Source organism: Myotis lucifugus, unplaced genomic scaffold (assembly GCF_000147115.1).
Source record: "Myotis lucifugus unplaced genomic scaffold, Myoluc2.0 scaffold_110, whole genome shotgun sequence".
In the NCBI taxonomy this organism is placed as follows: Eukaryota; Metazoa; Chordata; class Mammalia; order Chiroptera; family Vespertilionidae; genus Myotis; species Myotis lucifugus.
This window is the reverse complement of record NW_005871158.1, coordinates 3,560,121-3,586,199: the sequence shown is the minus strand read 5'-3', so window position 1 is coordinate 3,586,199 and position 26,079 is coordinate 3,560,121. Positions and strand designations below refer to the sequence as shown.

Here is a 26,079-nt window from a genome sequence, read left to right as displayed (position 1 = left end):
TTTACCTTGAATCAGACATAGGTTTGGATGCCTTTCTGCCTTTAATTTTAAATTCATGGGATGTTCCTTCAGGTTCTTTCTCTGCTTTGAACGCCACATTTGGTGGCACAGGAGGAACACGAATTCGCAACCCAAACAAATGCTTCTTCTTCTTTATTTCTTTCCCAGACATAAACCTAAATTTTTAAAAAAATTAACTAAAGATTTAAAAACTGAACAATATACATGGCAGACCCTAACTCAACTTTCAGATATAAAGTCTTCATACATGAAAGTCCACCCAATACTACAAAAACTACCTTTTCCCTTGCTTTCTTTGATTCTTATCTGCCCCAGAGCCAGTCCACAGTAAGTTATGATGGAAATATTGGGAGGGAGGATAGCATCCGAAGGATGAGAGATGTGCACATGTCCACCTTTCTTTTTGAAACATGGCATCTAACTTTTTAGAAGAAAGCAGAGTATAGAGTGGAGTCTTCTTAGTCTAGTATGTTTTTCCATATTTTAGTGTCATCTGTTAAAAAATATCTCAAAAAAAGGTGTGGGACAAGAAGAATTTCACGTGAGAGTGTATCTACGAGACACTCTGGTCGGGAAGTAGTAGGTAACAGCATTGCTAAAGACAGTCTAAGAAAATACAAAGGATAGCGTGTGTGTCAGATCTGAAATTAGAAATAACCTGGAGCAGAGAAATGTTATTTCAGTGTGGGCTTGGGTCTCTGAATAATATGCTCTGAAAAGTAAGAGCCTTTAAGGTACTTATTCCAAAACACCCCAATCTATCTTAGCTCTGCCTGCCTAGCAACAAGAACCACTACCAAATGCTTGGACTATTCTTCCACTTTCATGTAGGATTGAAAAAGAGAAGCTCCCATTTCTATTACAATAGGAACACATGTATTTCTGGCACCCTAAACTGGATTACAGAATTCCCTGTCCCATAAAGTATTTTTACCAACACAATAACTGCCCATGTACTTTATGGCTTTTTGAGCTGGCCTAAAGATCTAGCTACTAGTAATTATAACATTTTTTTTAAATGAGGAAATGCTATCAAGTATAAAAACAGCAAACTTGTTATAAAAATTTTGTAATGTAATTCAATAGTTGGAGCTAGCATATACATTTAAAAAATTATTTCTATGTATTTTGAAAATATTTTAAAGAAATATAGATATGTTGGGTTTTTTAAAAAGATTAGATAAAAAATATCAAGCAATATCACTTAATTATAAAAAACTTAGGCCACTGCCCGACTAGCATGGCTCAGTGTTGAACATTGACCTATGAACCAGGAGGTCATGGTTTGATTCCGGTCAGGGCACATGCTCAGGTTGTGGCTCGATCCCCAATACAGGGTGTGCAGGAGGCAGCTGATCAATAATTCTCTCTCATCATTGATGCTTCTATCTCTCTCTCTCTCTCTCTGAAATCAATTAGACCACTGATACTACTTTTCTATAACTGAGGCAATAACTAATCTCAATACCATAAAAGACCTCATTTAAAAACCCACATTCTCTACAATATATTCCCCTACCTTATGCAAATTCCCACCAGCTAACAAGATTTTATTTTACTTTAGGTAGATTGCATTATAAAAACAAATCATTACTGGTTGCACAAATCGACCAGGCCAAATTCCCCTGAGATACTCATATGCCACCTCCCATTCCCCATTCCTATAGGATTGCTCTTCCCTTCTCCAATCCTTGAGAATCAATGTACTACTCTAACTAAGAGAGAATAGGACATTAGAAATTTTTAAACTGTATGTACTAGTTCTATACACAAATCCCACAATTCTTAAACAATGCCATTATTCCTTATACTGAATAAATGTCTCCCTCATAGGGAAACATAAAATAAATCAACTTACATGGTCTTGTAATCATTTAATGCCTCCAGAACATGCTCATATCTTTCAGATTTTGGTGTGTCTGCCAGCTGTGAAGTATCAAGAAACAATTTAACGTAGTATAATTTAATCAATTAGTAATATACAGGTGCTAGATAGAGGCAATATAATGCAGAAGAAAAGGGTAGTGACTGATAGAAGAGCTAATTCCAGGTCTTAATGACAAGCTGCTCTGTGATCTAAGGTTGCTTAACCTTTAAAGGCTTATTTTCTTACCTATAAAAATGAGAATATAAATCCTGCACTAATTACTTTACTAGTAATTGCAGATTAAATGATATGTCTGAAAGAACTATGAACTGTGTAACATCACAAAAATGGGATTATATTAGTTATTATTAAATTTATTTTAATTTTATAACCTGGGGGAAAAATATATTTGAATTAGCTTTAGTATCAACCATAAAAGCTTCTAATAGGTATTAATTAGATATGAATAGGGAGTATAAAAAGTAATGAGAAACATACCATTTTATTTCCCAGTACTTTTAACATTAGTAAACTAATCATTTCTATAACTTTAAAAACTGTGAAATTTAAGGACATTATGTTTATAACAATTATAGACTTTAGCCAGCCCTAAAATCCAAATTGCCTCAGTAATTTTTATGATCTCAAATGATTTAAAAATCTAAATATTAAATTCTAGAAAATATTCTATTTTGTTTCAAAAGGGCTTCCTGTAGTCATTTCTGTATCATCTTCAAAGTTGAAACAGCAGAAAAATTCTGAATCATAAAAGTACCACCCTCAATTAAAGTCACAAAACCTTAAAAAAAAAAGTTTCCAAAACATCACAGTTGACTTTAAGAATTCTGCAAATTATCTTCTTTTTTTTTTATTTGCAAATTATCTTCTTTACCAGGTAAAACTCCTAAATCTCAGAACTGCTTCAAATAAAGAGAGCAAGCAAATCTGCCACATAGAAGGCTGGAGGTAGAAGACATAAAGTCATCTACTCCAACTCTTAATTACTACAGATATAAAGATTAAATGAACTGCTCAAATTCACATGGCTGGTTAGTGAGAGAGCTAGAACCTGAACCCAAGTGACAATAAGTCCATTCACTATTCACTGAGAGCCAATTCTGTGCAATGTGTTAGGTGCTAAAAGGGGAGGGAAGCAGTTTCGTGCTCATTCCTCCATATCACTTTCTCCTATTGTAATCTGTGAAGTGTCCAACGATAAAAAATTTCTATTAAAGTAAAAATAACAGAATCAAACTTTAAAGCTTGAAAGAGACCCTAGATGTCCATGTAATTCAAGCTTCTATCAATATACTGCAATCTTTTTATAGTACTGATAGTCATTCAACCTTACTATTACCGCTGATGAGGCACCTACTGAGACAGCCCATTCAATGAGTGCATGAAACTTCCTTTTGGGAACTCTTCTATTCTCTCTTTTACAAGATAGATCTTCAAATATTTGACAGCAGCTATCATGTCTAAGTATAAGATTAGGTTAAAGTTTTTAGCAGCAACATCACATGATTATTTCATATTAAGCTATGGCTAACTAATTCCATCCTCTTCCTCATTCCCACCCATGTCCCTACCCTAACTCTAAAATCTGATCAGATGCCCTAACCAGTGTGGCTCAATGGCTAGAGCATCAGCCTATGGACTGAAGGATCCCAGGTTTGATTCCGGTCAAGAGCACATGCCTAGGTTGCGGTCTCAATCCCCAGTAGGGGGCGTGCAAGAGGCAGCTAATCAACGATTCTCTCTTATCATTGATGTTTCTATCTCTCTTTCCCTCTTCCCTTTTTCTCTGAAATCAATAAAAATATTTTTTAAAAATAAATAAAATAAAATCTGATCAGATGAACTTCTATCAAGTCAAGTATTTCCTGTTAAACCTGCTTCTTCTGTACGGTTTGTGTATTTAAACCTAAAAGCAGAACTTTATAACTACAGTGGGGCCTTGACTTACGAGTGTCCCGACTAACGAGTTTTTCGAGATACGAGCCGTCTCTCGGCCGATTTTTTGCTCTGAGTTGCGAGCTAAAATTTGGGTTACGAACCAGCTTCAGACACCCCACCGCTAGTTGGCGCAGCGAACATCACAGTGAATGCCACAACATCAGCCCAGCATCACGTGTCTCACTCGTTCACTTTTTGATTTGACATACGAGTAATTTGAGTTACGAGCTCCGTCACGGAACGAATTAAACTCGTAAGTCAAGGCCCCACTGTATTGTTAATCTGATTTTGTTTGCAGCTCAGTGTTCAAAATTATTTTTTCTCTTGATTCTGTTATATTGAGGGTAGAGACAAAGACACACCCTCAAGAATAAACTCTCCCTCAAGAGTATTTCCAAGCCAAGGCCCTGGCCAGGTTGTTCAGTTGGTTAGAGCGTCATCCTCATATGCCAAGTTGCGGGTACGATCTCTGGTAGGGACACATTCAGTAAGCAACCAATGAATGCACAATTAAGTGGAACAACAAATCGAAGTTTTTCTGTCTCTCTCTCCCTCCCTCTCTTTCCCTTTCTCTCTCTAAAATCATTAAAAATATATATTTTTTCCCAAGACTTTGCTTTTGTTACTATCATTTGATTAGTTACAAATCCATTTAATTTTTACTTTAACTAGTTCACATTTCATTGTCTAATATGAAATTGAGTTGCACTACGGTACACCATGCCCATACAAGTTTTGCTAACCATAACAAAAAAGAATCCAGAGTATTTAACATGATTTATTCTAATAAATCAGTGTTATTTCCCTACTGCTTCTTAAACCATGCACTTGAAAAATCTGCTCTTCAATTTGGCTGACAAACAACAACTGACTTTCTAATTTCTCAAATCCACTCCTTTTTTCTTTTTTAAAATCACAATGAAGTCTCATCTTCTTTTAATACTTATTCTCTATAGCTCTCAGAAATTTTATCTTTAAGTTCCTTCAGCACTCCTGGGCTATAACTGCATAGGACTGTATTTCAATTTGCATAATGAGGTCAAGGGATCCCATTCTGTGTTTTGAAAACTAAGAGTGTGACTGAAGTGTAAATAAAATAATCTGTATTAGAAAACACCAATCTCACACTGTGCTTTTACTTTCAGGGTTGTATATAACTCTTTCCACCATTCAATTATTCATGTTGAATTCCCTGCCACATAGGCTTAAGCATGACAAACAGCTTAAGTAATTTGTCCACAGACTTATATACTACATGCTAATATATAACACTCAAGGCCCCATGTGTTTGTGTTAACTAGATTTCTTATTATACCTGCTCTATCATACCACATTTCCCATTAGCCAAAACATCATTTCTGCCATAGTATTTCATTTGAGTTTTATCTATGCTTTTCCCCTTATATCCCTCAAAAGTGAGATAGCACTCTACACATTGTTAAGACCACAGTTAACAGAAAAGTGGGTAGTCCTTTCAGAACTAGGACTTCAAATCACATTAGGAATCAAAGACAAATGATAACAGGCAGATTCTAGAAAGTACTGAAATCACATTTTAACTCCCAAAAGAAATCTGCTACAACAGTGATACATCATTCTAAATAAAAACCTTAAGCAACCTTTATTTGGGGTCGTAAATAGTATATTACACATTTTTACTAATCCCAAGAAAACATTCCAAAACAGATTCTCAAACAGCTATACTCAATCAATGAAATCATTAACTCACTACTTCTCAAAGATATAAAAAAATTTACATAAGAAAACATATCAAATTATATGTTCTATATGTTCTAAAAGTTCCAGCTTCTTTTCACAGCAATCCTGAAAATAACCAACTGAAAAAATAGATATGCTATATAAATGTTAAATTTGCCTTTCACTATGAAAGACATTTAATGATTCTGAAACTTCTTTTTGTCATTAAAAGAGGTCACGGGCCCTGACCTATGTGGCTTGGTTAGAGCATCTTCTGTGCATCAAAAGGTGGTGGCGGGTTCAATTCCCAGCCAGGGAACAGACCCAGGTCCCAGGTTTGATAAATGGTAGGGGCACATGCCGGAGGCAGCCAATTGATGTTTTGCCATCACATCAATGTTTCTCCCTCCCTTTCTCTCTCTAAAATCAATTTAAAAAAAAAAGTTCACAGTACTACTTTATACCAAATAAAAAAAAAGAAGTACAAAATACTAAACAGACACCACTGATTCAATATAAAATTGTTCAACTAACTAGAAATGTAAATAATTATTTATTAGGCTTCTCAAACAACATAGAAATACCATTTGACTTTAGCCAGAGTCATCATATGTTATAATTTAGCTTGGCAATCTATATGTATAAAACCCTAATATGCAAATAGACCAAAGGGTATAACAACCGAACAACCGGTCACTATGACATGCGCTGACCACCAGGGGGCTCGCGGAACATGGCAGGCGTCAGCAGCATGTGGCAGAGTGCAGAACATGGCGGGCACTGGCCATGGCGGGATGGTGAGAGGGTTTGCCAGACCAAGGTGGGGAGCTGGCTGCTGTCATCGGGGCAAGCCTCTGGTGGTTACTGAAAATTTTTTGCTTCCGTGCGCCACGGTCCCTCGCACCTGCTGCCAGCAATGGAGCTGCTGCTTGCACTCGCTGCTGGCGCCCAGCGCCGGCCCAGATTGCTCAGCACCGTCAGCAGCGGTGAGTTTTATCTATGCTTTTCCCCTTATATCCCTCAAATATAAGTCAGCGGGGGCGAGCAGCGGCTGCCAGCCCCAATTGCGTCTGAGGGATTCTCCACCTCCCCCTGCTCCTGAGGGGCGATGGGGCCGGCAGCCGCCTCTTGCACCAGCTGCTGGCACCGGCCCCAATCGCTCCGTGCCATCAGCAGGTGCAAGTGGGGCTGATGCCGTCAGCGTGTGGGAGCAGTGGCAGCAGAAGCGGGGTTGCTGGCAGGAGCGGGGCCTGCCAGAAAACAGGAAACTGGGGGCCGCAGCGGGAGGGGCTGGGCGGGGATGTAAAGGATGGGCCCACCGCAGCTTTGTGGCCCACAGTTCCTTTCAAGGTGCAAGAATTCGTGCACTGGGCCCCTAGTGTTAAATATGAGAGTGTTTCCCTATGACTAGGTGTCCATTATATATACCTAAACAAAATGCCATAAAAATCTCAACTTTCCAAATCATTACAAGATTTTTCTTTTTTACCTACATGGAATAAGGGAGAAAACTCCACATTTGAGAGAATAAAATCGTAACTACTTCTCTGCTTTGTGTCATTTTTGAGGAGAAACTCCTAGAGCAAGTGTCTATGTCATATCATCTATAGTCTGTATTATAAGAGTTGATGTTCAAAATGACCCTCGGGTACTCCAAGGTACTCAACTAACCAATAATATACTCAGCATACAGTATTTCTCATGTTGTTAATGCTATTTTATAAAATTTTGAACACAAATATAAACAAAAAGAAATTTTTTGTAACTTAAATTTGAATTAGTGACAAAATTCAATTTGTAATTCAATTTTAGTTAAACTAAAGATTTACTATTTTAATAATCTGAAATACTCCATTGCTTATATTCTTTGTTTCTACTATCATATACATTTAAAAGTAAACTAAATTAAAATCACTGAATATACATCACCAACTGGCATAAATTTTATGGTCTCCTTATTATATAAAGACTAGAGGCCTGGTGCATGAATTCGTTGCACCGATGGGGTCCCTTGGCCTGGCCTGCAGGGATTGGGCTGAAACTGGCTCTCCAACATCCCCCGAGGGGTACGGGATTGAGAGAGGGCGCAGGCCAGGCCTAAGGACCCCACCAGTGCATGAATCCGTGCACCGGGCCTCTAGTATGCATATTAGATCTTTGGTTAATCTCTTCCCACCCTCCCTTCCTCCCTCCCCACATCCCTCTGAGATTCATCAGTCTGTTCCATGTTACCATGCCTATGGTTTCCGCTCCTGCATTGAGCATCTGCCCCCTGGTGGTCAGTGCATGTCAGGGCTACCGTTCAGACGGCTGGCCGGTCGCTTAGGCTTTTATATATATACTAGAAGGCCTGATGCACAGAATTCATGCAAGAGTAGGCCTTCCTTCCCCTGGCTGCCAGCACCGGCTTCCCTCTGGCACCCGGAACCCGGGCTTCCCTCTGGCCGCTGGCAGGCACCCAGGAACCAGGCTTCCCTCTGGCCGCCCGCAGGCATCTGGGACCCGGGCTTCCCTCACAGCCCCGGCTTAGTGCGGAAGGTCAAACGAAAAGGACGTCCAGTCTAATTAGCATATTATGCTTTTATTATTATAGACTAGAGGCCCAGTGCACAAAATTCGTGCACTTGGAGGGGGTCCCTCAGCCCGGCCTGCACCCTCTCACAGTCTGGGAGCCCTTGGGGGATGTCTGACTGACAGCTTAGGCCTGCTCCCTTCTGGGCAGCCCGGATCCTGGATGCCTGCAGACAGCCAAAGGGAAGCCCGGGTCCCAGGTGCCAGAGGGAAGCCAGTGCCGGCAGCCAGGGGAAGGAAGGCTCTGGTGGGAACGGGCCTAAGCCGTCAATCGGACATCCTTAGCACTGCCACGGAGGCGGGAGAGGCTCCCACCACCTCTGCTGTGCTCGCTAGCCGTGAGCCTGGCTTCTGGCCAAGTGACGCTCCCCCTGTGGGAGCGCACTGACCACCAGGCGGCAACTCCTGCATTGAGTATCTGGCCCCTGGTGGTCAGTGCACGTCATAGCGAGTGGTTGAGCAGCCTTAGCATATCATTAGCATATTATGCTTTGATTGGTTGAACGGACGACTGGACAACCGGACACTTAGCATATTAGGCTTTTATTATATAGGAATAGATGTAGAAAATTAACCTGAAGCTCCATTTGTACATAACCAGACTGAGGACATATGACTAATCTAAGAAGTCTGAACAATTTTTTAATGTAGAAAAAGAGCAATAAGAAATGACTCAAAAGTCATTTGTTCTGATAATTTGATGGCTCAAAAAAATGCTCCTCAGAAAAGTAAAATTTTTGTTGTAAAGTTTTTATTTGATTGTAATCAAGTTTTCCTTAACTTTTAAATAAAAATTTTTTCTATATTGTCAAATAAAAAATTGAAATTTCTTATTTCTAAGACATTATCTCATAAACTACAGAAAATGAAAATATGTATCTATTGATGAAATAAATTTCTTCTGATATGTAATCAGAAGTTCAGCTAGAACTAAGTACCTGCCCTAACTGGTTTGGCTCAGTGGATAGAGCATCTGCTTGCGGACTGAAGGGTCCCGGGTTCGATTCCGGTCAGGGGCATGTACCTTGGTTGCAGGCAAATCCCCTGTAGGGGGTGTGCAGGAGGCAGCTGATTGATGTTTCTCTCTCATTGATGTTTCTAATTCTCTGTCCCTCTTCCTTCCTCTCTGTAAAAAATCAATAAAATATATATTTAAAAAAAAACTAAGTACCTGAAATTCATTAACTGAACTCATTTTTTAAAAATAGCCTAATTGTTATTTTTATTGTTTTCTACTTTCAACCTCTTACCTACAATGTAAATATTATTTTAATAAAAAATATAGCATTCAAAATAAATAAAACAACTTGAATTTTTATATGTACGCCCCTGTCTACATCGGGGATAGGGAACGTCCAGCCTAAGGGCCGTATAAGGCCCATGAAATCATTTGGTCCTGCCATGCCAAGGCATTAGCAGTAAGTTAATTAAATGTTTGACCAAATAGAGCAGGCTAATTTTTAAGCTGATAATTTTGTATGGCCCGTAAATGATGTCATAAATATCCAAATGGCTCTTGGCAGCAAAAAGGTTTCCCACCCCTGAGCTCTACATGAAGTAACTACTGCAGTATTTAATCATGTAAAACATGAAATGTACTAACAGGAAATCAGATGTATCTGCATATAAACTGTTGAAGAAACAAGGCTAGAATAAAAGCATTTCTTTGAGGGGAGGGGGGTAAAATCAAAGTGCTTCCAATATTGAAACAGAATAAAAACATTTTAAATAAATGTATTAGAACATAAGATATTAAGATGACTATTAAGGACACTATAGCCCTGGCCAGTGTCATTCAGTGGTCAGAGTGTCAGCCGTGCACTGAAAGGTCTTGGGTTTAATTCCTGGTCAAGGGCATGTACCTGGGTTGCAGGTTCAATCTAGTCCCCAGCTGGAGTGCGTTTCTCTCTCTTCCTTCCCCCCTTCCCCCCAACTACCTTCCACTCTCTCCAAAAATTAATGGAAAAAATATCCTCAGGTGAGGATTAACCAAAATAAAAAAGAACACTACAGTTACTAGCACCATACACATACTTTTTTCTTTTATACTAATCAGTTTATTAAAATTTATCAAATTTACAAATCATTTTTCTCTTAAACTTCAGAAAAATAAGCATTTAACAAACTCTTATTTATATTTCAATTTCTAACAATCAAGACATCTTAGTTAGTTGATTTTAATATCCTTAGATTTAAAATCTAGGTATTCTGCAAGTGTTTTATTTTATGCCACTGATCTACCAACAACTAACTTTTTTTTTGGCCTTTTAATTGTCTTTATTACTCAAAAAAAGCTTCATTTTAAAAATTTATTTAGTTTTCTGTCTCTGTGCTTGTGCCTTCAACACTTTCGCAATGATGTGCTGCTCCTCAATAAGGAAAACACACTTGATCCTGTCACAGACACATTTAGCACACATGGATCCACCATAGGCCCTGCTGACAGGTTTTTTTGTTTTAGACAACCTCATTAGAACTTTAGTTCTCACAGCACAAACGCCTCTAAGTCGGCCTGGGCACACACCACATGCAGATTTTGGTGCTTTCCCAAACTTCTTGGTATAAAGTCAAACAATTCTATTACCAGGGATTCAGGACAGCCTAGTTTTGTTAGAGGCTGTATTGTAGGACAGCCTCCAACGGTATGTCAAACGCTGGACCGTGGTGAATGCCTGAAGTCACTGTCCCCGGAAGAGCCCACCAACTAACTTTTAAATAAATGTGCACTATGCTCTCTGGGATGCCCCATAAAACCCCCAATATAATAACAAAACCCTTAAGGTCCTATTTGATATGAACCTTATAAACTGCCACATGTCTAAAGGCTTCAAATATAGGAATTCTTCCTAAATTTCAAATCAGTTTACTCAATTTTTACCTCAAAATGTGATGTGTGACTAAAATTCATCTCATTCCACATATTATAAAACAATTTTTATTTAACCCAGGAGTACTTAATATCCGTATTTCAATAATTATAACTAAATGCTAAATACCAGATAACTACTAAAGTTATTCTAGTTACTTTCTTCTTTGTGCTATTCTTTGGTTTCAAAATCTTCTTCAATGTATGTGCATTAACTTTTATATTGCTTTAAAAAAAATCCCTTGTATATCCAGCATGAGTGGTTATATTTTGCAAATGAAAAGCAGAATGAGATGTCTGAATGAGGGAGAAAATCTCCAACTCAGGTAGCTTCACTCTAACTCATTCTTTTAACACTATTAATGGGTCCTAACATTCCCAGAAGTCAAAGATTTACAAGCAAGTGCCAACAAGAAATTTGTAAAGAAGAGTGTTAGTTACATCTCTAAAGTTGATGGAAAACATAGGAGGAGGAACCATAAGTAAGGTAACCAATAATGATTTCTCCCTCCCTTCTACCTTTAACTACAATGATTCTCACTTCAGAATATGAAAGATTAAAGAAATTTACTTCCTCCTCCTACATATTTTCCCCTACTCATCAGGCAACAAACAGGAGGATGAGAGGGCTGGTCTTGATATCCTTACAGGAATTATTTCTCCCTGAATTAAAAATAAAATTCTACTTTAGATGGGTGGCTTATACATATGTCTTAGTTGCTTTTAACAAAAACAGAAAAAGACATCAAGTAGCTAATGAAGTCTGCTCTAAAACCACTTACCTCTCCAGGGTGCAATCTATCCCAGTTTTCATTAATGTATGTCATAAGCTCAAGTTCAGAATCAAAGTATTTCTTCTTGTGAATAACACTTAGGTTGTAAAGGCATAAGTGTGCTATATCTACCCTGGAATCCAAAGTAATCAAAATATACAAAAAACAATGTTTTTGGTTATTGTTAAGAAATCACACAATTTTTTATAACACCAGTAATTTTAAAAATCCAATGTAAAATACTTAAGTGAACAGAGGGTCAATATCCTAAGTCATATTCATAATGTAATAAATATTACATTGAAAATAATTGGAAAGCATTAACTAAACATTTACTTATCCTAAACTAACTATAAACTAAAAAATATTTGAATAATTTCTTAAAATGCATTAAAAAAGAATCTGATTTCAAAAAAAACACCTTACAATAAAAAAATTTTGTTTTTACTACTATATATAAACTACTGTATAGATCATACTTTATTAGACTTTGCCTAATTCACAAGTGTTATCTTTTCCTAAAATATGCAAAACATTTAATAAAAATGTCTAAGTACTTACTACATAGTACTCCTAAGTGTCAGTTTTGCTTTCAAAGTTTTAAAGTTACCTGCAGTCAACTGCAGTTCAAAAATATGAAATGGAAAATTCCAGAAATAAACAATTTCTAAGTTTCAAACTGTGCGCTGTTCTGAGTAGCATAACAACATCTTGTGCCATCCCACTCTGTCCCCCTTGGGGTGTGAGTCATCCTTTTGTTCAGTGGATCCAGGCTGAACTACCCTGCCCATTAGTCACTTAGTAGCTATCCTGGTTATTAGATGGATTGTGACAGTATCTCAGTGCTTGTGTTCAAGTAACCCTTATTTTACTAAATAATGAACACAAAGCTCAAGAGTAGTGATGATGGCAATTTTCCAAAGAGAAGCTGTAAAGTGTATTTATGTATGTATAAGAAAAACCATAGTATATAACAAGGTTTGATTCTATCCAAAGTTTCAGGTATTCACTTGGAGTCTTGGGCATATTTCCCATGAATAATGGGGAACTACCGTATAAATATTTTATCATTAAATCTCCCAAATTCATTATACTTCCCATGCCCAAGAATTGCTACTCAGAAGCAGAAATTGGCATATTTGTAATAAAAACTTTCTTCTACTATATGCTATTCTGAAGGCCCAAAAGAACTAGAAAGATAAGTAAGAGTTTTGGAGATATAAAGGGTATTTTAAAAAGTCATTAGAAAATGAATGGCTATATAACTTTATCAATATAATTAGCTAATCCTTGGTGAAGATGACATCAGGTTTAAGGATAAACAATAGAAAATAAATAAAGCTATACGTAAAGATGACCAAATTTTTACTTAAACCAAGTAAATATATCTACAGTTTTATCATATAGGTTTAAGAATATGGCTCTCTTTTGTTCCTTAACAGAAATGTCCTCACTTACCACTGTAATGGTAGACGTTTGAGGTATTCAGGTCCAGAACTGCAGACAGAGCAAATAAATGTATAAAACCTAAGGAAAAAGGAAAAGTTGTAATTATTGTGTAATCAAAGGTATACATCAGAGAGACATGTTGACCTTCCTAAGCTCAGAAAGATGGTATATATTAATGGCATAAGCCAAGATTTAAAACCAGACTTTTTTATGCTAAGTTTAGTGTTCTAATCTTTAATTTGTCTTCCTAGAGTTCTCTCTTATATTCTACATTCTCCTAATCCAGAAAGCACATTAAGTCTACTTTTAGAAATTCTTAGGTCTAAGGTATAAGTTGTGTGTATCAAGGTTCTTTGTCCTTTTCCAATGTTCTGTCACAGGATCTCTTTGAGGTTCTTTAAAGGAAGATACCAATGAGAATAGTTTAGAACATTGTGGGGCAATAAAAGGAAATGTAATCACTAATCAAATACTTAAAAGCCTTTTGAAATAATATCCAAAAGCATAAAAATTATGTGTACTTTCAAATTATATATAATTTAAATATATTACTCAATATTTTCCCTCTAAGGTGACTCCTTTACAAATCACTATTAAAACTACTTCTAGAAATCAAAAACTGCAAATATAACCACAATAAAAAAGCTAAATAAAAATTTTTAAAAATCAAACAGTAAAGTCCAAATGCCCTTCTCACCTGTCTCCAAATAACATTGGCTTTTGAAGGCATTGCACACAAGCCTCGTGAAACCACTGCTTACATTTGCAGCACTGTAGCATCTTTAAATACCAGCTATGAGAAAAAAGTTAAGATTAAAATTACTACCTTTTGATGATGTAAAGTATTTTTTTTTAAGTGGCATTGTGCTTATAGGATCACATTTCTACTACACGTAGTACTAAATTTTTTCTTTCTCAAAAATGTCATTCATATTAACCACTTCAACTCTCTTATTCATGAGAATTTATAAGCTCTAGAAAGATACATCTATTTCTAGTCAATAAGTGTCTGGTTCCTACACTAGTCTAGGATCTATGTCGAAACACAATCCTGGGAATTTTTTCACACTGACTCTATACTCTAGGACAGTGGTTCTCAACCTTCCTAATGCCGCGACCCTTTAATACAGTTCCTCATGTTGTGGTGACCCCCAACCATAAAATTATTTTCGTTGCTACTTCATAACTGTAATTTCGCTACTGTTATGAATCGTAATGTAAATATCTGATATGCAGGATGTATTTTCATTGTTACAAATTGAACATAATTAAAGCATAGTGATTAATCACAAAAACAATATGTAATTATATATGTGTTTTCCGATGGTCTTAGACTTAGGCGATCCCTGTGAAAGGGTCGTTCGACTCCCAAAGGGGTCGCGACCCACAGGTTGAGAACCGCTGCTCTAGGAGAAGTTCCATAGGTCACTGATGTGTACGGGTGTTTACCCCATATATCAAATGGGCATAAGCAGCTCTATATTTTCACTGTTTCTATTATTCTTGTCTATTAAAATGGAAACAAGTATAAGTTATGCATGACATAATTTCGGGCAACAATAGACCACATATGTCACAGTGACATGCCATATAGCCTAGGTGTATACCATCTAGGTTTGTATAAGTATATTCTGTAATGTTCACACGATGATGAAATTGCTTAATGATGTATTCAGAAAGTATTCCCATCGTTAAATGGCACATGACTATATAGCAATTTAATGTAACTGATTAACATAATTATACATCTAATCTAAGACTCTACCAGGTGGTAAAGGCTTTGTGAAAGATTTTGTTGTTTTAAACAGCTGAAGATGCTAAAACTCAACCTTCAATTGAGGATTATCCTTTCTTTTCAGTTACTACATGGTTTTGATATATTGATATCCTTATTTGCCACCCAAATAATGTGTTTCTCCCAATAATTCTGTTGCTCAACAAGTCAGCCCCGCATAAATTTTAAGCTACATATACACAAAGGTAAGAAGACTGATACTAAGTAAGGTCAGTCATTCAACAAAGACTAATAAATAAACTATGTTCCAGTGCTTGTGTTCAAATAACTACTCTGCTAGGTGCTGAAGTTAGTTGTTAGCAATATCAGCTCATGTAGTCATGGTACAGAACAATGAATGATCTATCTCCCAAAATAATGTCTATAATACTTTCCACCTACTTTGAATAATGCTTTAAACTAAATGCTAGTTATGAGTTTATTGTATCTATTTTAGAAGTGATTTTTAAAAACTAGTTTCTTAAATGTGCAGGTGACCAAAAACTAAGAAGTATTATAAAAATGTTAAATCACAAAAAGTCCCTAAGATCAGAGATGAGGCAGAATACAGAACTAAAATTTCACTAATTTATATGTTCATTTATTCATCATCAATTACCTATATGTTCCAGTCTTCTCCTAGACAGCATCATCTTAAGAGAAGCAGAGTCTCATACGACACACAAAAAATAATTATAATTTAAATAGTTAAATCAAAAGAATAAGATGGGATGACTAAAGAAAGGTAATACAATCTCTCTTTGCAATTACAGAAGTATAATGTCCAGAACTCTAATAGTCCCATTATTTTCTGTAAGACTATTCTTGGAAACAGTGAATTTTCTAATCATAACACCGTATTTCAAGAGTAACTTTTAAAAACTATGAGCAAGAAATGCAGTTTGGAAGTCATGTCATAAAGAATATTTATGTCATAAAATATTTATGGCAATGGAGATTTTAGCCTGGAAAAGAGAACATTATTGGTATGTAAGTGATGGGAGTAAGAAATGTGATTGCTGGATTGAAATATTTTAAGAGTTACCTCCTCAGAGAGATAAGAGTATTTGTTTAGTTCCAAAGAGCAGAACTAGGACCACTGATCAGAAGTTAAAGGTAAATTCCTAAACATTCTTAGAACTGATTCATTTCTTTAGCAAATATTTAATTAAAAAGATGATTAAAACTACAGCCTCTAATTCCCCTCCCTCAATTTTCTTTACTGATACTTCCATAAATTTACAATTCACTATTACTCCGACACCAAAATCAGTAACAAAAATAAAGTTGACAATATAAAAAAATAAAAATTACTTAAAGGGTATTAAATAACTATATTTACTTACTCTCCAGGGCCTCCACAATAGCAGTAACATTGCTGGACATTGGTTTTATGACCTGCATCCCATTCAAGGTCTGCCACACTATAGGGTAATGTCTGCTTCATGACTTGCAATGCTTTGGCATTTGGTCCTTTCTTAAGCGCACCACCCCTCTATATTAGAGGGAAAAGATTATTTAAAAGAGTGAAGGATAAAATTTTAAATACAATTCTATAAATTAAAAATGCTTCTGAAACTTCTGAAGGCATTTCCATTCTAAATTTCTTAGCATATCACAAAACAGCCTGACTAATAATCTTTCCTATTAGCTTTTCTTTCAAATTATTGCCCCAATTCCAAGACCACAATCAGAAAATAAGTGCAAAAATAGCTGCAAGTCACTTAAGCATCATTAGCCAAACAATAACCAGCACCTCTTTCTACTCAGCATTGACTGCTCATTTCATTCAAATAAACTTTCAACGTACACAATCATTATGTTGATAATGCCTTATAAATTCCATTTAGGGCTTTAGCCCAAAACACTTAAAAGATACCTTTGTTGTTGTTGCAAAAACACACTGTCGACAGAGCCATTTTTCATCTGAATCAATCACACTGGAATCAATGTGAGGTGTGTGACACAACTGATGATATCCTTAATATCAAAAAAAGCATAAAGCAAATTCTATTTTATTAATAAATACAATTTAAATGCATTAGTATTTTCTTTTCCTACATTAATATAATTACAACTGATGAGTAAATTTATCATAACAGCTTCAAATTAACATTGTAAAGTAATTTTTAATCATTAATCTTCACAAACTTTTCCACAAGATTAAAAGAAATCAATGTTTACCTTGGCCACACTTATCACATATAACCATTTCATTGGGAGCTTCTGAATACTCTTCCTGACATATTGTACAGACCATTTCCCCACTTCCAGTGGCTCCTGAAATATTTAAATAATTTTATTATTTATTTATAATAATAAAGTGTTCCATTTAACAAAACTACTTTTTGACTCAGTGAGGAGCCTATATTGGCAATGTTTGTTCACTAGATCATAATGATTTCTTTTTAAGCCAAAGTACTATACACAAAATGCTATCTCTCTGCTCCCTTTCTATGTTCTGACCTCTAACTGATTTCTAACTATCTACATTCATAACTTAACCTGCTTTTTGGCAGAGGACATAATTTAAACTGCTCTCAGGCAGGATCCTTTATCATTCTAATATTCCCATTCTCCTGGAAGGTTGTTTTTGTCAACACTAGAACTACTCTCCAAAACACATACCCACCCATGTATATACATGTGTTCACTCACCCTACACTGCCTAACATCATGAGACTAAAGAAAAAGCGCAAGGAAGATGTATCAATGACTCCTTTTCCTCTGGGTTTGGAACATTTCTTTTTATTTACTAATTTATGAAAGAGCTGAACACCAATTATTTAATTTTCAGCTTCTGAAATATGGAAATATGGTTGGTGCCAATAATATACCCTAACAAAATCCCACTGCAATAAAATCTGGGGGTCCCAGTTAATAATTTTACTTTTTACCTGAATAGATAAATTATTTCTTTCTTAAACATTTTTATTCTAAAACACTTTTATTCTAAAAGCAATTTTATTCTATAAATTTTAAAATATGATTTTATCACTCTAACACATTTCCAATATTCTCTATTCATCTATTTAAATATACATAGTTAAAATATTCATATACATGCTTTATTCACATAGCAACAATAAAAAAATTTCAATTTTGTGCTCTGAACCAAGCATTGTTAGGCTCCTGACATATACTATTTTATTTAATTCTACAACTTTTATAGATAAATATCCTCTCTAAAGAGAAGACGTGAGGTTCAGAAAGATAAAGTAACTAATCCAAGGACCTTCAGTCAGAAAGTATCAAGGCTAGGATTCAAACCTAGATATACTAGAGTCCATACTCTACACCAGGGGTCCTCAAACTACGGCCCGCGGGCCACATGCAAATACAAATATTGTATTTGTTCCCGTTTTGTTTTTTTACTTCAAAATAAGATATGTGTAGTGTGCATAGGAATTTGTTCATAGTTTTTTTTTAAACTATAGTCCGGCCCTCCAAGGGTCTGAGGGACAGTGAACTGGCCCCTTGTTTAAAAAGTTTGAGGACCCCTGCTCTACACTGTGAGATGCTTCTTTTCATTAATACTATTTAATATTCCTTCTATCAAAAGCATTTTTTAGCCCTAGCTGGTTTGGCTCAGTAGATAGTCGGCCTGTGGACTGAAGGGTCCCAGGTTTGATTCTGGTCAAGGGCCCATGCCCAGGTTGCAGGCTCGATCCCCAGTTGGGGGCGTGCAGGAGGCAGCCAATCAATGACTCTCTCATCACTGATGCTTCTATTTCTCTATCCCTCTCCCTTCCTCTCTGAAATCAATAAAAATACATTTTTTAAAAAGCATTTTTTACACCGCAGTTTTCAAAATTATAACTTCAAATCTATACTAATAAAAGGGTAATATGCTAATTAGACCGGACATCTTCTGGACAAAGCGGCGATCAGGCCAGCAGGGGAGAGCAGTTAGGGGCAATCAGGCTAGCAGGGGAGCAGTTAGGGACGATCAGGCCAGCAGGGAAGCAGTTAGAGGCGATCAGGCAGGCAGGCAGAGGCGGTTAGGGGCAATCAGGCAGGCAGGGGAGCAGTTAGGGGCATCAGGTAGGTAAGTAGGCAGAGGGGTTAGGGGCAACCAGGCAGGCAGTCAGGTAAGCGGTTAGGAGCCAATGATCCTGGATTGCGAGAGGGACATCCTCCGAGGGGTCCCGGATTGGAGAGGGTGCAGGCCAGGCTGAGGGACACCCCCCTCCCGTGCACAAATTTCATGCACTGGGCCTCTAGTAACTACATAATATTCCATCCAGGGAAAGAACCAAATTTACTTTATTACACCCTCTATTCTTACACAGACAGGTTACCAAATTTCTTGTTTGTTCATTTTTTTGCATTTTTTCCTTGTCTGTTTCAGTGTCTTGTCCTCTCTAGCCTCCTGCTTTCCCAGGGTTTGTCTTCTTCTCTGCACAGTTGACTAAAGCTGGCCTCCCCACATCTTCTGATTTTTGGCTAGAATAAGGAGAGCAACCAGACTGGCCTGGAACCTCTCTGTCCAAATCTGTAATTCCCTGGAAAAGAACCAATAGTCCTAGATTGGGGTAGGTGCTTAATCTGACTCCCATTGCAACCAGGTGGGCTGGTGTGGGGGAAGGCAGTTCCTCAGAAAAGCCAGTGCTAATTCAAGCCATTTCATCTTCGATATCTCAAATTTTTTGTTATTATTAAAATAAAGCTACAGTAAACATTTTTTATCTAATTTTTTAAATTTTGAATTATTTATTTAGAATAAACTGCTAAAATGAGTCTGCTGTATAAATTAAAAAGTATAAAACATTTTTATGCATTTAATGCTGCTGTTTAAATATCCAAAATAGAAATTTACACTGTCATCAGCAGTGTATCATTTTCCCAGAAACCAAAATAGTATTTAGGTATTAAGATTAAAAATCCTTTTAAATTCATTTAATGGTTTTAACATGTTATCTCCCTGTTGTAATGCACATTCCTTTGATTACTAACATGACTATATATTCTTCCTTATTTATGTAAACTGTTCAAAGGAATCTTATTACATGAGTGAAATTATGCTAATTTATTATTATTTTGCTAGTATCTGTTATTATAGAAAGAAAACTACTAAAGCTACTCTCCACACTGAAATCTGTCATAATGCAATTTTCAGGTTCATTTCCTCATTTTATAGCAACTCTAAGTTATGTGTGTGCTACTTTCTAGCTATTACAAAGTTAATAGCCAAAGAGTAATCCTTGGTAATTCTAAGGCTAGTAAAAGCAGCCAGTGAGGAAAGAACCACCACAGACTACTAAACTGATGCACTGGTGGGGCACATGTTGGATAGGACCCTCACTTTCATTACAACTTTCTATCCCTATGTACCACTGGTCTTCGGAAAGAAGGAATGGAGGGAGGGAAGAGACAAAAGACTGAGAAACCTGTATTTTAACTCACAGGAACCTTGAAAAGGTAGAAAAGATGAAAGGGATACATAGCTAATAGAAGGGAATAGAGGCAGTATATGTGTTTCAGACCCACCAAAGACAGAGTCACATTTACAAACTAAAAAAGAGAAATTCCTAATGCAGGTGATAAGATTTGCTCAATATCACTACTGTTGAAGACATCCTATCTATCCTCCTAGCACTTTTCTCACTGACCCATCAATTCCAGATTCAAAACATACAACACGCAGTAACCTATCATAAAGTTGCAGTTGGGAATCCAATACAAAACCCAATCGCTAAATACTTTAGAAAGGTATCCATCTATCCCTCAGGGAAAGAGAATTTATATCTCCTTTCTACAACAGGAAATAGAAAACAGAGGTCTTTGTGCAGGCCTATTGACCTAGTAAAAGCAAAACCAAAAGTGCTGCTTTAGCCCTGGCTAGTGTGGTTCAATCAGTTGGAACGTCTGTCCCATACACCAGAAGGTGGTGGGTTTGATTCCCCTTCAGGGCATGTGCGGGAGGCAACTAGTGGATGTTTCTCTCTCCCTTCCTCTCTCTCTAAAATAAATAACAACAACAATAATAAAAACTGTTACATTTTTTAAAAATCCTCACACACAGATATTTTTCCATTGATTTTTAGAGAGAGTGGAAGAGGGAGGGAAAGAGAAATATCGATGTGAGAGAAACACATCGATTGGCTGCCTCCTGCACCGCCCCAACCAGGCCCAGTCTGGGAAGGCATCTGCAACCTAGGTACCCACCCTTGACTGAAATCGAACCTGAGACCCTTCTGTCCCCAGGCCAACGCTAAATCCAATGAGCCAAACCAGCTAGGGCAAAACTTACATTTTTTAAAAAGTGTTGCATTAGTGTGTAAAGTACTCAGATTTTAATAATCATACTTTTTTTAAAAAAAAAAATAAAGCACCTACCATGAAAGAGATACCTAGAAAAACACCTTTATTTAGCGGATTCAAATAACACGCAGCAATTATAGTTTGTAAAAATAGAAAGTATAAAAAATGTACCGCCCTAACCGGTTTGGCTCAGTGGATAGAGCGTCGGCCTGCGGACTCAAGGGTCCCAGGTTCGATTCCTGTCCAGGGCATGTACCTTGGTTGCGGGCACATCCCCAGTGGGGGGTGTGCAGGAGGCAGCTGATCGATGTTTCTCTCTCATCAACGTTTCTAACTCTCTATCCCTCTCCCTTCCTCTCCGTAAAAAAATCAATAAAAAAAAAATGTACCTACAACCAAACCAAGGTGTACCTGTACTTATTTTCCCATATAAACATTAAAAAATAATTGATCATTTTAAACCATTTTTATTAATGAATATTTCTAGTACTCAGCCTTTTATTATGTTCTAATTCCCCCAAGCATCTGACAAAAAATATGTCCTCAATACCTATTAGCTCTTTATAGTACTTTGTACTAATATAAGCAAGTAACAGTTAAAATGAAGCCCAAACCGTTTCTTCTAAGTTCTTAGAAGGGTCCTAACAATAGTGACACACCTGTCTTCTAGTAGTTAGTAGTCTACCTCTACCCTAACAGAGTGATTCTTTTTTTTTTTTTTTTGCAGTTTTTAATATAGATCAGCAATTTTCAACCAGAGTGCTGCAAGAATTTTTAAAATGTGCAATACCTAACTATTTAGTCAGGGGCACTGACCTCTTTTCCCTTAGATTTGTCAAATAAAAAAATGACAACAGCCAACACAACAATATCTGTCCGGTATGAATGAATCAAAATTATACCTTCTTTTTTTTTTTGGTCAGACTGGCAAAATATATATTTTTTTATGTGCTTCAGAATTTTAGTAATTAGCTTATGTGTGCCAGGAGATGAAAAAGATTGAAAATCACTGATATAAATTATAACTTCCCGAAGACTACGAAGGTCAAGTCGATTTTTTTTTTTAGCCTCTCCTTAAAAGTGATTCTGAGATATTTTAATACACTACTGAACACTCAAAAATGATAAGTTGGAAAATATCAAATTTTAGTATAAATCATGTTCAAGAGAAACAGTAGCACCTGCCTGTTTGGATGTCCTTCCAGAGAACCCAGGATTTAGAACTGTCTTCAAAAATGATGAAGCAGCTCTGTTTCAATATGTTTATCTGAAATACAGAGGAATACTGGTGACTTCTTTTAAAATAAAAAACAGAGTTAAATTTAAATTCAAAATTATTAAACGTTTACTGCAAAAACTGCAAAAGATATCTTATATTAAGGTAACTTGCCTTTTTGATAGTTCCAAGATAAAACAAGCCATCTGACCATCTAGCTAGGACATCCTGACCCTCTTCAAATTTACATGCTGGCTTTTTGACTTTATATCCATCCTGTAAAGACAGCTTGGTCAAGGATGTTGGGGTCTTTTGGTTTCGACGTAAAGGAGACCGCTTGTGGACCAGTGAATTACCTGCCCCTGTAGAGTCTCTGTTTCAGAAAATAAAAGATAGCCATAAGATTAACTTACTGATAGAGCTTATTTTATTCCACTGATATCATATATTAAAAATTTTGATTTATTAAAAACCTTAGATGGAGGTAAAATATAACAAGTACCTCAAAGTCACAAATACCTTCCAAGAAACAAAGAGGTTTAACACAGAATGATAGCAGTTTCAATATTTATTCAGTACCTATCCAAAGTGAGGCCACGATTCAGCAACCACTCCAAGATAAATAAAGGCAGCTATCATCAAAATAACAGCTCTAAGTTGAAGTGGATAGGCCATGGTCATGAGCAAAAGATGCTTTGAATATCATAATTGCGTTTAGACCAAAAAAAGTTACATGGCACAATTTCACAAGCACTTGATAAAGAACAAAAATGTTTATGCCACATGTAGTTAAAACACACTAACCAGTGACAACTTTGGGGTAGCTGGGTATATTTAACTCATTGGAAGGGTAGTCATGACCTCCCTCTGGGGAATCACTATAGAAATGTTCCTTGTTTACTGACAGAAATGTATCAGAATCCATCAAATATGCAAAAAGGAAATTTAAAATAAAAATTGGGGACCACCAATTCCACAAAATCACAATCAAATGAGAAGTATGTTATAATTTACTTTTTTTAAAACAAAAGACACCCAAATTAAATATTCTAAAACAATATAACTTATGTATTAGTTATTCCATAAGCAGCATAGCATACCACCATCAATCTTTTTTATTTTTTGGTTAATTCTCACCCAAGATATTTTTTCTAATGATTTTTAAAGAGAGTGAGAGGGGGAAGGGGCGATATGCAGGGGAAGGGGGAGAGAGAGAAACATCAATGTGAGAGACATCGACTGGTGGCCTCCCACATGAACCCAAACAGGCCAGAGATTGAACCGGAAACCCAAGTACTTGCCCTTGACCGGGAATCAAACCATCAGTGTACAGGCTGATGCTCTAACCATCAACCTTCTTAAAGGTAAAGCAGTTTATTTTGTTTTACTTCCTAATCTAGATTATTATTTACTAATTAAACAAACAACATGTAAAACTAGGTAGATAGTAATTCAAAAACAGACAGCATAAAAGTGAAGTAAAAATAAAAGAAGTCAGGAAGAAAAAAAGTTTTAACACCTAAGAATTAGGAATACCTAATTTCAATACCTAAGAATATTCAAATTCTGGAAAATTTTGCCATAAGGTAAAACGTGGATAAACCTTGAAAACATTATGTAAAGCAAAATAAGCCATACGAAAAGGACAAATATTATAAAATTCTACTTATATGCTATAACAAATAGTAAAATTCATAGAGACAGAGAGTAGAATGGTGGCTGCCAGGGGCTGAAACAAAGAAGGCTTGGGGATTTAGTATTTATTTAAAGGGTATAAAGTTTCAGTTTGAAAGGTATGCATTTTAAAGATATATTATCTACCCAAATTTGCTGAAAAACATTAATCTACACATCCAAGCTCAACAAACTCCAAGTAGAATAAATGAAAAGATCTCTATACCCAGACATACCATAGTAAAAATGCTGAAAGAGAAAATCTTGAGAGCAGCGAGAAAATTACTCAGCATCTACAAGGAAACCCCACAACATAAGTTCTCATCAGAAACAATGAAGGCCAGAAGGCCGTGAGATGACATATTCAAAGTGCTGAAAGAAAAACTGTCAACCAAGAATATTATATTCAGCATAACTGTCTTTCAAAAATAAAGGTGAATAAAAATACTCCCATTACCCTGACCGGTTTGGCTCAGTGGAGAGAGCGACGGCCTGCGTACTGGGGGGTCCCAGGTTTGATTCTGGTCAAGGGCATGTACCTTGGTTGCGGGCACATCCCCAGTGGGAGGTGTGAAGGAGGCAGCTGATCGATGTTTCTCTCATCGATGTTTCTGACTCTCTTTCTTTCCCTTCCTCTCTGTGAAAAATCAGTGAAATATATTTTTTTTAAAAAAATACTCCCATTAAGCAAAAACTGAGAGAATTTGTTGCTAGCAAAGCACCTTACAAGAAATACTAAAGGAAATTCTTAGAATTGAAAGCAAGTAAACCAAAATAAAAATTCAAATACACATACATACAAGAAAACAAAGAACACTGGTAAAGGTAATTAGATATACAGTATAAATGTATTTCCTCTAATATAAGTATATGAAACAATCCTATATAATAAAACCCTAATATGCAAATCGACCAAACAACAGAACGACCAGTTGCTATGACACGCATTGACCACCAGGGGGCAAACGCTCAACGCAGGAGCTGCCCCCTGGTGGTCAGTGTGTTCCCACAGGGGAAGCACCGCTCAGCCAGAAGCTGGTGACGGGAGCCTCTCCCACCTCCACTGCAGGCAGGCGGTAAGGAGCGAGGGGTCCTGGACTGCAAGAGGGTGCAGGCCGGGCTGAGGGACCCCCTCTAGTACATATATAATTTTATTGTTAGGCCTATAACATATAGAAATGTAACATAATTGACAATAAAAGCACAAAGGAGGTAGTGGAAACTAAATTATATTAAAGAAATTACACCAGCTGGTAACTCCAACCCATAGGAACAAATGAAGGAAACCAAAAGTGTTAAATAAAAAAGTAAATATAAGTGAAATGAGTATGTCACTTCAAGGAAATAATCTGCCATATACTCAAGTTACTCATTGTTAAATTAAAAATAAGGCATGTTACAGAGCAGTATGCAAAGTATACATAATTTTGAGGTCAAACACTTTTAAAATTAGATAAACTAAAAATCTATAAAATAGCTAAGTCAAATCTTAAAAGGAAGAACAAAAAGAAGACCTGCCCTACCAGACACTGTGACATATTCCAGAGAAAAACAGTTCCCGAAAAAAGGGAACAGACAATAAAACCAATGCAACAGAATAAGTATCTCCAAAACAGATTTATTTAGCCCTGGCCGGGTACCCGCCTGAGTTGGTTAGAGCATCATCCCAATATGGCAAGGTTGTGGGTATGATCCCCAATTAGAACACATATAAGAATCCATCAATGAATGCATAAATAAGTGGGTTAACAAATCAATATCGATGTGTCTCCTGCTGCCCTCTTCCCCTCCCCTCCCCCTCCCCCTCCCCCTCTCCTTCTCCTTCTCTCTCTCTCTCTCTCTCTCTCTCTCTCAACAATTAAAAAAAAAACACCACAGTTTCATCTATGGTAAGTTGATAAATGATGAAATTGATATCACAAATCAGTACAGAAAGGATGTATTATTTAG

At 36.6% G+C, this 26,079-nt stretch overlaps 1 protein-coding gene and 1 pseudogene across 7 annotated transcripts in view; both read right to left on the bottom strand.

Moving 5' to 3' along the window:
- MTF2 (metal response element binding transcription factor 2) overlaps positions 1-26,079 on the bottom strand; it is a 74,966-nt gene that overhangs the window by 9,095 nt on the left and 39,792 nt on the right. For 3 of the 7 annotated variants that reach the window (XR_002830369.1, XM_006093195.3, XM_023757674.1), the window contains exons 2-11: positions 22,630-22,828; positions 22,425-22,506; positions 17,160-17,255; positions 16,855-16,955; positions 16,322-16,470; positions 13,899-13,994; positions 13,211-13,279; positions 11,762-11,885; positions 1,880-1,947; positions 6-176 (exon numbers count right to left, since the gene is read on the bottom strand). Coding sequence is in view for 6 of the 7 variants with exons in the window: in XM_006093195.3 (XP_006093257.1) it covers positions 6-176; positions 1,880-1,947; positions 11,762-11,885; positions 13,211-13,279; positions 13,899-13,994; positions 16,322-16,470; positions 16,855-16,955; positions 17,160-17,255; positions 22,425-22,506; positions 22,630-22,828 (1,155 nt within the window). In the remaining variant the exon portion in view is untranslated. Of the gene's footprint in view, positions 1-5; positions 177-1,879; positions 1,948-11,761; positions 11,886-13,210; positions 13,280-13,898; positions 13,995-16,321; positions 16,471-16,854; positions 16,956-17,159; positions 17,256-22,424; positions 22,507-22,629; positions 22,829-26,079 lie in introns of those variants that run through there. The other 4 variants (XM_014459605.2, XM_023757673.1, XM_023757672.1 and 1 more) reach the window with 4 other exon arrangements.
- On the bottom strand, positions 10,394-11,021 carry LOC106697876 (annotated as a pseudogene).